A 13,545-nucleotide genomic window follows, 5' to 3' on the forward strand; every position below is an offset into this window, starting at 1 on the left:
AGAACAGGGAAGGGCCACAGACCTGGTATCATTCTGGGTGGGCGGGATTAAGACAAATGCAGAGTTGGGAGCTATTTGACACAGAATAAAACAGAATTTGAACTGTGGCTTTTCACTAACTATAAGCCAGTTAACTAACTTCATAACACACTACCAAGTACAACGAGTACTTTAAAAGATGTGAATGCTCCTTTTCTCCCCCTCCATGAACATGCCAATAAACTAAAACCCTGAATGATTACAGCCAAAGAACAAGAGAAAAGCAAGAAACTTACCCCAAAGCCATCAAGAATTCTTTTGCTTTCTTCCTATGGAAATATCATTCATTTTTCATGAAAATTTGTAGTCTTAGATGAACTCAGAGTGAGCAGTAATATCACTTTTGTTTTACAACGTTGGAAATAATAGTTTGGTGTGGCTACAGCAGAGTTTACTTTTCTAAAAGAAAATACCCTTACATTTTGATAACCAGATTTATTTAAAGTTATACCCATCTCTCTATTTATTATTTTGGCATTTCAAATAAAAAATATAGAAATATTGCACATCTCTCTTGCTTTGTCCAATCAATATAGTTCCTAAAATATGTTAAAAGTTGAATCATTTTAACTTATTAGAAGAATTTTATAAAATAAATAGCCAAATCATCTGTGTTGAAGATTGTGGTTTTTGAATTTCCTTAAAGGGAGGCTCACCTATATATTATACGTATTTTAAAAAATTTATATGTTTATTTATTTTTGGCTGCATTGGGTCTTCGTTGCTGCGCACTGGCTTTCTCTAGTTGTGGCGAGCAGGGGCTACTCTTCGTTGTGGTGCGCGGGCTGCTCATTGCAATGGCTTCTCTTGTTGCAGAGCACGGGCTCTAGGTGCACAGGCTCCAGTAGTTGTGGCACAAGGGCTCAGTAGTTGTGGCTTGTGGGCTCTAGAGCACAGGATCAGTAGTTGTGGCACACGGGCTTAGTAGCTCCACGGCACGTGGGATCTTCCCAGACCAGGGCTTGAGCCCATGTCCCCTGCATTGGCAGGCAGATTCCCAACCACTGCACCACCAGGGATGTCCCTATACATTTTTTTTTTTTTTTGCGGTACACGGGCCTCTCACTGTTGTGGCCTCTCCCGTTGTGGAGCACAGGCTCCGGATACGCAGGCTCAGCGGCCATGGCTCACAGGCCCAGCCGCTCTGCGGCATGTAGGATCTTCCCGGACCGGGGCACGAACCTGTGTCCCCTGCATTGGCAGGCAGACTCTCAACCACTGCGCCACCAGGGAAGCCCCCTATACATATTTTTAAGAGGCAGTTTTTTGGTTTAAAGGACACGAGCTTTGGAAACATCTCTCACTAACTGGGTAAACCAAGATAATTACATATATCAAGTGGAATATATTAAGTTGAATATTTCAGCAGCTAGATCAAAAGAGGTCAATATTCATAGCTATGTTGATCAAAAACAGCATGGGAAATTTTCTCAATTGTTCCTTTTTCTATGATGCATAGACAGACATTATTACAACTCCCTAAATATGGACCATATTGGGCCACATCCTAAAGGTCCCTGAGATAATCCTAGCCAGCATAGACAGACATTATTACAACTCCCTAAACATGGACCATATTGGGCCACATCCTAAAGGTCCCTGAGACAATCCTAGCCAGCTGGGACTATTTGCAAGACAAGGTCATAGAAGCCAGAATGCCATTGAGAGGTTTCTCTATGTTGAGGTCAAATCATGATGAAGTTGTGGGATTATCCATAACTCGGGATAGATTCTCTCCAAACAGCATTATTAATATATTAACGATATGTAAAAAATATTCCACCTATATTGCCTCGCTCAGAAGGCTTTTACATACGTTAAATCAGGTGTGAACTAATATGCCTCTTTAATAGAGTTCCTGTTCGATGGCCTCATTTGAGGTCACTGTCTCAACACCACACACAGAGCAGAGAGCTGTTTATCCAGCTCTTTCAGATCAGTATGCCTGGGTGACTTGGAGAAATACCATATTTACTGTAATACCAGATAGAGTCACCTCAATTAAGTCCTCAGCTTCGCCTCAGCATACCTTGGTCAAAGCTCCCAGGAATAACCTGAACTCATCATTTTGAGCTTTTAAACCTGAAGAGCAAAACGATCAAAACGCAGGGCAAAGGGCTGTTTTGAATTTTAGGTCATCAAAAATACGAAACTGTTGGTCAGGCTGCTCCATGAAGAAAGAAAAACAAATTCAAACGATGACTAACAAGGCCTGCTGTGCGTGAGTCACAAACTGAATCAAGCCAGGCCTCTGGAAACAGGAGGAAAAGCTCTTAGGAATCACATCATAATCAGGCAATGAGCCTCAGAACTTGCTGGTCTACTCGCTGAACTATGTCAGCACCTGGATGACGTCCAGGAGAAGAGAGGTCAGGCGGTTTAAAACTCACTTCTCTTTCCTCCCAAGAATGTTTTCAGTGACCTTGAGGAGTGACTTTCTTAGGTGTGAACATGAAAATTGCGGGAGTTTAGTCAGCATTTGGGGGATTACTCGTTTCTGAGTTGTCTCCCAGGCACTGACGGTACAGACCTACTTCTTGAAAGCGGGAACGATCTTTGCAAAGGAGGAAGATAATTGTTCTACGGATTTCACATATATAAATTGGAAAGGGATTATATTTATAAACAAAATATCCTGAGAGCATAAGGCATACTGACTGACAGAGGTTTGAGGTCTTTAGCTTTTTACTCATTGTTGCTTTGTATTAAAATTCAGGGAGAGTCCAAAATTGTATTTCACCAACAAGCACCTAGTATATAGCACAGGGAACTCTAATCAATATTCTGTAATAATATGGGAAAAGAATCTGAAAAAGAATGAATATATGTATATGTATAACTGAATCACTTTGCTATACACCTGAAACTAACAGAACATTGTAAATCAACTATACTCCAATAAATTATTTTTAAATTATATTTCAAATTGTTCAATCCTTTCCATCTAATTTGGACACTCAACTCCATAAGAACTTGCACCTCTGATAAAAATATGATAATGATGAATTCGGTTTGAATTCCCAACTGCATGTATGTCTCTTAAAGATATTTTTCTCTCTGCCTTGTCAATTTCTCATAGAGTCCAGGCTGCTTATCTGGGGAAAATGCCACAATACTTGATCTGACCTGGGACGTTTCCCCAGTTAAGGTAAATTGATGCTCACATAAACCAGTGTTTCTCATAAGGAGACTAATAGCGCAGGTAAAGAATAAAAAGACAAAGAAGCTAAGTGAACAAACTTTCACTGCCTAGTTGCTACAGAGAGTGCTGGGTTTTGGGGCCAGCCAGCCACCTGGCAGCAGAAGGATGGAAAGTTGGTCTCACCTCAGGGCTTCCCTCCCCCTTGCTGGTCTAACTGTGAAATCTTCTCTCATGTGAAACAGTAAAATAACTGGCTCCAAGTTTTTCATTCTCTTCTAGACAGAAAGATCTCTTTCAAGGCCACCATGGTACTCATCCCTACTCCTCCAAGATAAGGTCAAGGTGAAACCATCAGCTAATTCCTTGACTGTCATTCCGTTCACACTTCCCTCAAACCAGCATTTTCCCCTCATATAAGCAATGATAATTAAACAATAATTATTAAAAAGATGGTAGAATGCTTAAGAAAACAGTGAAGAAAGAATCACCAGTTTAAGAAGTGCCACCACTTTAACAATGACATTTAAGTCAGACGTTTGTTTTGTTCATGGTTGATTTGAGGTTGTTATTACTCTTCTTGTTTTCTAATAACTCTATGCTGTTTTCTAGGACTAGGGAAGGCACTAAAGCATAATGATTAAAAGCACAGGCTTTGGGGTCAGACAAACTAGGGTGTAAATTGGAACTCTGCAACCCAATAGAATATGCTAGACAGCTGTCTTTCTCACAGAGTTGAATGCTGACAGCTAATAAGCATTTACATAAATTAACCTGTCAATTATGTGCTAATATGGCATTGATAGCCTGGCTCTTTGAGGACATTTGACTTTCTGATTTAAGTAATGAGGCAGAAACAGAATTGGCTTTACAACCATTTTTTCCTGATAACCATCCACTATTTGATGTGCATTTATGGGGAACTGAACAGGAATTATGAAAATAAGCCCAAAACTCTATAACCTCTCATAATTGACTCTATCTTCAAGACAGAGAGACATATCTTGGAGGATCCACACAGTATATCCTTTCCTACTTTGCATTAGTTATCTATTGTTGTATCACAGACATCCCAAAGCCTAATGGCTTAAAACAATAACCATTTGTTAATGCTCACAAGTCTGTGGGTCAACCGGATGGTTTTGCTGATTTGGGCTAGGATTGCCTGCTCTTGCTGATCTAGCTCCTGTGATTGGCAGGTTGACTGGGAGCTGATTGGTCTAGAATGGCCTTACTCATATATCTGGGTGATATTATTGGCTCCCAGCGGGATCAGTGAGGATAACTGGGCTATATGTGCCTCATCCTCCAGCAGGCTAGCTTTGGCTTGTTCACAGGAGGTCTAAGAGCAACAAGAAAGCAAGCCACAATGTGCAAGAACTTTGCAAGTCTCTGTGTCTTTCTAAAACATGTCACAAGCCAATCAAGATACAAAGCATGGAGAAAGATGCCACCTCTTGAGGGAAGAGCAACAAAGTCACATTGCAAGGTCATGGGCATACGGAGAGAAAAGTTGTTGGCAATTTTTGCAATCTACCACATGCCTTTTGATCGTAATCCTTATCCTTCTTTTTTCCAGGCAAATGATACAGCATATTAGAAATCCTTGACCTAATTCTATCTTCTTTTTCCCCCTGACTCCACCAGGTTTCTTCTGGGTCCATTCAAGAAAGTGTGAAAGACCGAGTAATTGACTCAAGACTGCAGCTGTTTATCACCAAGCCAGGACTCTACACATGCATAGCTACTAATAAGCATGGAGAGAAATTCAGTACTGCAAAGGCTGCAGCCACCGTCAGTATAGCAGGTAGGATGGATTTTCACAATTGCATTGCTCCAGGAGAGGAGAGAGTTGGCACTATTCCACAATATCTTTCACTGGGGGAAATCTTTTTTTTTTTAAATCTCTTACTCCAGTCCTGTTTGGGATATTTCTTCCTCCATAGGGACACTCCAGAGGTTGACCTAGATAATTGATTTTGGCTGATGTGTTGCTTCAAAAACTAGATCCACAAATACCTGCCCAAGTGATGGGTAACAGCTTCCAGTTCATTTCTTTTTCTTTCATTTTCTTTTCTCTCTTTCTTCTTCTTTCATTCTTCCCTTCCTCCCTCCCTCCCTCCTTCCTTCCCTCCTTTCATCCTTCATTCCTTTCTTCCTCCCTCCCTCCCATTCTTTTTCATTCCTTTCCCTCCCCTCTTTTTTCCCTTCCTCTTCTTTGTTTCTTGGGGTTAATCAAACTTTCCAAGGCTCTAAAGAGGAAGTTGGCAGATATTTAACATGGTTGTGCCAGTTTCTGCATGGCTACATTTTGAGGGCATTTTTACTTATGAATATGTGATCTACTTTATGGTCTTTCCCCTTCCTGTTTCATGCAAGTGATAGCAGGACCTACAGGTATTTTCAAGGAAAAGGGCTGACACATGGATTTCTAGGATACTTGTGTTGAGTTATAAAGGTTTATTTTTAAAACTTAAATGTTCCAAAGGCTTCTGAGAACATCTGTGGAATTCCTAGAGATGGAAATAATCCCTGTATCAGGAAATGCCTGGCATGATAATATTCATAGCATGTCTACTGTCCAAGGGTCAGCAGAGAGATGCTTGGCCTCACATGTAAGGCAAGCACTGGTAGAACTTGTGCCCAGGGCCAGCTCCCCAGAGCCTACTATTTCTTATTACAGTGCCACTTCCTAGATCTTCCCTGAAGGGGAAATTTCCAGTAATGTTTGTGATTTTTTAGCATGAGGTGAATAAAGACACAGAGAGATACAAAGGGAGCATTGGACAAGGCTGGCCCTCTGAGGCATGCCCATGAAGGAAAGAGGTTTCAAAACCAAGGATCCCTTCTGCCTTCTCCAAAGATATATCTGCCTACAGTATCTTGAGACACCATATCAGTTATTTGAGAATTTCCACTAATGGGAAGTCATTTTCCCAGAGAAGGGTGAGATTCTTAAAAGTAAATTCAACTCAGTTTAACAAATAAAATGATTATTATTCACATAGCACTTTGTTGTTTACGAAGCACTCTTACATGCATTTATTAAATACACTGGGCTCAGTCCATTGCATTAGGTAAAGGATGCAAACTTAATTAATGAATGGGATCATTAGCAATGGAGTCCCAGTTTTCTAGGGACTCTCAATCTAAAAAGGAAGTCCATTGGTCACAGACATTATGGCACAGACTATGTTCTACACAGAAGCACAAAGTACAACAGCAGACACAAGACAGAGAGTTTAAGGGAATCCTTGGAAAAGAGATACCATTTGAGTTAGAGATGACAAGGTTGAAATGAGTTCAGAAAATAGCAAGTCATGATGGAGACTGAGAATGAGGTGGAGGATGGGAAGAAAGGTTTGAAATGTGAGCTCTAGATGGGTTATGAAGAGCCTGAGTAGGTTGACTATTCTTCAATCAATGGGAAGTCATTTAATTTTTTAGAGAAGGCAAGTGATATGATCAGATATATTCTTTATCAAATCGACAGATGTCGGGTGTCAAAACATGGGGAGGCATGGCATGCAGTTAGGAGGCCATTCCAGGAGTCTGGAAAAGTCATGAAGTTCTGAACAACAACAGCAACAATTGGTAAAGAGAGAACAGGGGAGATGTGTGAAACCTATCAGGAGAGAAACGATAAGATTTGAAAGTGTTTGAATGCGGTAGAAGGAGTTCAGATGTGTCTGAGATTTTGAGGAAAGTGTCTAGGACAAATAATAACAGATAAAAGAACATGAGAAGGTTCAAGAGATAATAAAACAATTAAAATTTTGATGCTTTTTTAATTACTTGGAATGATTCTCACTATCTTATGTTTTATTTGATATTTGATCAAGACCCAGTGTTAAATACATAAATATATATTTATATAACCTATATCTATATATTTACAACGTGTGTGTATGTATGTTTGTGTGTGCAGAGAGAAGGAGAAACATTTATGTATGAATTCTCAAATCTAAGAAAATAGACTGATCTAATCTAGCTTAGATTAGAATCACCTCCACTGGTTAGAAGAGAAAAATTAATGTTGCTAATCTGAAGAGAGTCTCATTTCAGGTAATTATCCAGCCATTCAAAGATCAATTTCCTGCCACGTTTCTTCCTCCCCTTTCTCCTGTATCTCTTCCCTACATGGAAAGAGAGAAGGAGTCTTGGATTTATGCAGTGGTGTCCTCTGGACCCGCCCTGGTATTTGGTAAAGTCTACAGCTAGAGAACTAGTGATCTCATCTCTTGGCTTGGTTGGGACCCAGAGGACCTCCCTGTCTGGCTCAGCCCCACTGAGGCTCTTCCTGTAGCAGCACAACCCTCTACATCTCAGTCAAATCCTTCATCAAGCCCCTCTCTAGATTCTACTCTGCAACGTCTGCACGTAGGTCACCCTGGCTCTCCCTACAATACCAGATATACTAAAAATCCAAGTCAGCTCCTTCCTTATTCCTCATGCATCCTGAAGCAACTTCTGGATCACTTTCATGTTACACAAAATCCAAAAAAGATTCATACCTACCAACTCAGTTCTGCTGTCTACCCAACCATGTCATGCTACCATTTTTACACTAATATGGCCAGCCTATGTCAGGGTAAGAGGTCCCTAAAAGGTTCTCTGCTTTTAGAGTCCCAAATAAGAAGTAGGAAAAACTCCCTCTGCTTTGGCTTTTTCCTTAATTTATCAATATACCTCTCTTCTAGGATTTTGGTCCAGAGAAAGGAATCTATAAAATGTGTATCTGAATTCTTAATTCCCTTACCTTCCACCTTTCTGCAACATACCAAGCTGAAGGGACTGGTCAGGGACTCCCCCTTTAGTGCGGTAACCTTCAGAGCCCACCCATCATAAGTACAAAGACAGGTGTGAAGGCAGTGCTATGATCAATAAAAAGAAGAACCTGATAAAATGGGTTTGTCTCCCCCCACAGAGACAGATCCATCACATGACATGATCTCCAAGATGCTGAAAGGACTATAGAGCAGAATTACCACCATAGTGTACACGGCAACATCACCCCTTTCATCGCAGTCCTAGTCCAAATGAGAACCTGATCCAACACTGTTAATAAACAGAATATACCAACAGAGGAAGCTGTAATCCTAAAGAAAATGATGGTATCTTCTGGTGGTAAAAAGAGCCTTAAAGTGTGGACAGGCAGCATAGAAAGGTAATGTCCCAGAATGCAGGGAGAAGTCATTAATGTTGAGAATAGACCAGAGTGAGAATGAGGGCAAATAGCAATGGCAGCCTCGAGGAAAATAGCAGGAGAATTTGCATGGGGAAAGGAATGGTGGGAGCAATGCGTGAGTTGGCACATAGCAGCAGAGAAGCCTGGAAACTTGCCGCAGCAGAGGTGAATGCAGATAGGGAGAAGCGACCCCAGTAGGGGCAATGGTCATGTAGACTGAAACCAGTAATGACTTGACTTTAGCCAATGGGCCTGTAGGTAATGTATTTGAATAATAAATGTGAATCCATCTGCACATAGAAAAAAAATTACTAAAATGAGTAGAGGGACTCCCTCACGTAGCTAATTCATAAAAAGCTGCAAGGCCCTTTTGTTCATCTCCTGATCTGTTTTTCCTGTTGGATCCCATTTACTATGAGACTTGAAGCTCCCCTACTTTTCCTAAAATTTCCTCAGGCAGATTTAATGAGGGTGTCTCATGAGTGCATTGGAATAAGACCTCTGAACCCCAGGAGACACCTGCCATTTTTCTTCCTCTCCTTAACCCGTTCTTTTCAGTCAAAGCTGCTAGATGCCTCATAAAAGTCTCCCTGCCATCACTGAGGAAACTGTTGTACTTTCCAACTCTGGGGTGCTCCCTGAACCAATATTCCATGGAAGTGAGGCCACGCTGGTGAAAAAGGGATTCATGGAACCACTTTAATTCAGAATCATTTCAAAGCACGGTCTTATGCTTTCCAGATCTCTCAGAGCTTGGTTGTGACATTCGCTCTCTCCACTTCTGCTTTAGGCATCTCTCTCCATTGGCCTCTGATGGGGCTGGCCAGAGGTCCAGAGCCTGGTGCCTCCCCTGGACATTTTGGCAATGCTTCCTTACCCCAAATTCTCCTTTCTCTCATTTCAGCCATCCCCATCCTCCCCTAGTGTTCTGTAGTCAACAGTCCCCTTTGTCACATTCTCTGTGTTTCACTTTGAAGATTTCACTCCATCTGTTTATTTACTCAACCCAGCAGGAAAACTGGAAATAGAAAAATCTGGTCTAGTGCTTAGGATTATGTCTAATGATATTGCTAGTGTCTGAAAGACAACAACAAAAAAAATAAAGATCAGCCTTCATTTTCCCAAAACTCTTCCATGTGTATGCCCAGATTCATATGTATTATTTGAGAAATGTGATATACTTCTTTCTGACTCATTTACATTTGCTGTTAGTCATCAAAAGGAGCCAGAAAAACTTTTGGAACCTCTCCCTATGAACCAGGAAGTTCCATTTCCCCTCTAGTCGCAACCTCAAAAGGCTCAAGTTGCAATTTAAACTCAGCAGGATGCTGGGTTATTGGCAAGATGCCTTCTCTTTGTCATCAGCCTTGTGACAGAGACCAGCAAGACACCTCATGATCCCTGTAATGAGCATAGTCCTGGAAGAGCCAAAGGTCATCAAAATAGACACAGGTATTAAATCTACCAAACATTTAAAGAAGAATTAACACCAATCCTTATTACCCTGATACCAATGCCAGGTAAGGGCACTACAAGAAAACTAAAGGCCAATTTCCCTGATGAACATAAGTGCAAAAATTCTCAACAAAATTCTAGCAAACCAAATTCAACAGCACATTTAAAGGATCACACACCATGATCAAGTGGGATTTATCTCTGAGATGCAAGGATGGCTCAACATACACAAATCAATTAGTGTCATACACCACATTAATAGAATGAAGGATAAAAATTACATGATCCTCTCAATAGATGCAGGAAAAGCATTTGACAAAATTCAACATACATTCATAATAAAAACTCTCAGCAAATTGGATATAAGGAAGATACCTCACAATAAGGGCCACATATGACAAACCCACAGCCAACATCATTCTCAATGGCAAGAGGTTAAACACTTTTCCTCTAAGATCAGGCAAATGACAAGAGTGCCCATTCTCACCATTTCTATTCAACATAGTACTGGAAGTCCTAGCCCAAGCAATCAGGCAAAAGAAATAAAAGGTATCCAAAGAAAAAAAAAGAAAAAAAGAAATAAAAGGTATCCAAATTGGAAAGGAAGAAGTAAAATTCTCCTTGTTTGCAGATGATACAATCTTATATATAGAAAATTCTAAAGACTCCACCCACATCTGTTCGAACTAATCAACGAATTAAGTTCCACATACAAAATCGACATACAGAAATCAGTTTTTTAAAAATACACTAACAACAAAACATCTGAAAAAGAAGAAAACTATCCCATTTACAATAGCACCAAAAACAACAAAATACTTAGGAATAGGTTTAACCTAGGAAGAGAAAGATCTGTATGCTGAAAATTACAAGACATTGATAAGAGAAATTGAAGACACAGATAAATGGAAGATATCCTGTGTTCATGGATCAGAAGAATTAATATTGTTAAAATGTCGACAGCACCCAAAGCTATCTGTGGATTTTATATACTCCTATTAAAATTCCTATGGCATTTTTCACAGAGATAGAACAAACAATTCAAAACTTTGTATGGAAGCACAAAAGAGTCCCGATAGCCATGCAACCCTAAGAAAGAAGAACAAAGCTAGAGGCATCACACGTCCTGATTTCAAGCTATAGTAATCAAATCAGTATGGGACTGGCATAAAAACAGATGCCTAGACAAATGGAACTGAATCAAGAGCCCAGAAGTAAACCCACACATATATGGTCAGTTAATTTCTGACAAGGGAGCCAAGAAGATACAACAGGGAAAAAACAGTCTTTTCCATAAATGGTGTTGGGAAAACTGGATAACCACATGCAAAAGAATGAAACTGGACCTCTATCTTACAACATTCACAAAAATTAACCTGAAATGAATTAAAGACTTAAACACATAACCTGAAACCATAAAACTCCTAGAAGAAAAAATAGACAGTAAGTTCCTTGACATCAGTCTTGGTGATGATTTTTTTGGATATGATACCAAAAGCATAAGCAACAAAAGTAAAAATAAACAAGTGGGACTGCGTCAAACGAAAAAGCTTCTGTACAGCAAATGAAACCATCAACAAAACTAAAAAGCAACTTATAGAATGGGAGAAAATATTTGCTAATTATATATAAGGGGTTAATATCTAAAATATATAAAGAACACACACAACAGCAAAAAAAACAATCTAATTTAAAAATGGACAAAGTATATGAATAGACATTTTTCCAAAGAGGACATACAGATGGGAAACAGGTATATGAAAAGGTGTTGAACATCACTATTCATCAGGGAAGTGCAAATCAAGACCACAATGAACTATCACTTCATACCTACTAAGATGGTTATCATCAAAAAAATAAGAGTTAGCAAGTATTGGCGAGAAAGGAACCCTGACCCACTGTTGGTGGAATTGTAAATTGGTTCAGCCACTATAGAAAAAAGTATGGAGTTTCTGCAAAAAATTAAAAATAGAACTACCATATGATCCAGCAAACCCACTTCTGGATATATATCCAAAGGAAATGAAAACAGGAGATCAAAGAGGTATCTGCACTTTCATGTTCATTGCAGCATTATTCACAGTAGCCAAGATACAGAAACAACTTAAGTGTCTGTCAACAGAAAAATAGATAAAGAAGATGTGGTATATACATATAATGGAATATTATTCAGCCATGACAAAGAAAGAGATTTGGTCATTTGAGACAACATGGATGAAACTTGAGGGCATTGTGCTAAGTGAAATAAGTCAGACAGAAAAAGACAAATACTGTATGATATCACTTATATGTGGAATCTGAAAAAGTCTAACTCATAGAAACAGAGTACAGTAGTGGATACCAGGGGCAGTGGGGTGGGGGAAAAGGGGAGACATTGGTCAAATGGTACAAACTTCTAGTTATAAGATGAATAAGTTCTGGAAATCTCATGTACATCATTGGTGATTATAGTTAATACTGTATTATATACTTGAAAGTTGCTAAGAGAGTTGCATTATGTAACTGTAGCAAATCAACACCTTGTCCACCTTAAACTTACACAATGTTGAATGTCACTTATATCTTAATAAAGCTAGGAAAAATAGACACAGGGATCCAGTAGAGGAAAATCCATGTTTGTATTTCCCATTCTCAATGGCATTAATAGGTCCTTCACGAAATACTGAAGTCCAGAGTTCTTTTCTGCTTATTCAGTCTGAGGGTACAGGAATGAGTCTGTGGTCACATCCCTCCTCTAACATAAGCCACTCCTCATTCTACCAACACCCCCACTGTCTGCAATGCCCCTTCTCTGGATTGACCTCAGAGTCTGGGGATTCTGGTCACTAAATTTAAAGCTCAAATGAAAATATGTAGCATAGCCAAAGCTGGGCAGTAGGGAGAAATCCAATATGTTAGTATTGGAGTTCCCCACCCTCCCAAACTTGACCACGTATTTTTATTTTTTTAATTTTTATTGAAATATCATTGATTTACACTCTTGTATTAGCTACCAGTGTACAGCAAAGTGATTCAGTTATATATATTCTTTCTCATATTCTTTTCCCTTATAGGTTATTACAAGATATTGAGTATAGTTCCCTGTGCTCTACAGTAGGTCCCTGTTGGTCATCTATTTTATATACAGTCGTGTGTATATTTTAATCCCAAACTCCTACATTATCGCTCCCCCCCTTTCCCCTTTGGTAATCATAAGTTTGTTTTCTATGTCTGTATGTCTATTTCTGTTTTGTAAGTAAGTTCATTGGCATCATAGTTTAGATTCCACCTGCAAGTGATATATGATATTTGTCTTTGTCTGACTTACTTCACTTAGTATGATAATCTCTAGGTCCATCCATGTTGCAGCAAAATGGCATTATTTCATTTTTTTAATGGCTAAGTAATATTCCATTGTGTATATATACCACATCTTTATTCATTCATCTCATATTTTTATTTTCTATATTTTGTGTTTCACATTATTACAGAAAAAAATTAAAACTTTGGACTCTTATTTTGTAATTGATATAGCTGATTGAACGTACTACCATGTTTCACACTCTCTCTCATGTCTCATAGTCACACTCCCGTGTCTCCCCAGTTGTGAGACGTGGGGTGATGTAGCAGGAGCACACGACTCCCTCTATCACCCAGTGTTTCAGCCACGATAGGTAGAAGTGTTCTTACCAACAAAACAGGCCCCGTCCCTTGGCATTTCATGGTGGCTTCATCTGGTTTCCAA

At 39.5% G+C, this 13,545-nt stretch overlaps 1 protein-coding gene across 6 annotated transcripts in view; it reads left to right on the forward strand.

Moving 5' to 3' along the window:
- MUSK (muscle associated receptor tyrosine kinase) overlaps window positions 1-13,545 on the forward strand; it is a gene marked incomplete at both ends in the record, with an annotated part of 88,146 nt that overhangs the window by 54,210 nt on the left and 20,391 nt on the right. For all 6 annotated transcript variants that reach the window (XM_079706243.1, XM_079706239.1, XM_079706240.1 and 3 more), the window contains one exon: window positions 4,826-4,985. In XM_079706243.1, coding sequence (XP_079562369.1) covers window positions 4,826-4,985 — 160 coding nt within the window. The remainder of the gene's footprint in view (window positions 1-4,825; window positions 4,986-13,545) is intronic.

Source organism: Hyperoodon ampullatus (assembly GCF_949752795.1).
Source record: "Hyperoodon ampullatus genome assembly, chromosome: 6".
Lineage (NCBI taxonomy): Eukaryota > Metazoa > Chordata > Mammalia > Artiodactyla > Ziphiidae > Hyperoodon > Hyperoodon ampullatus.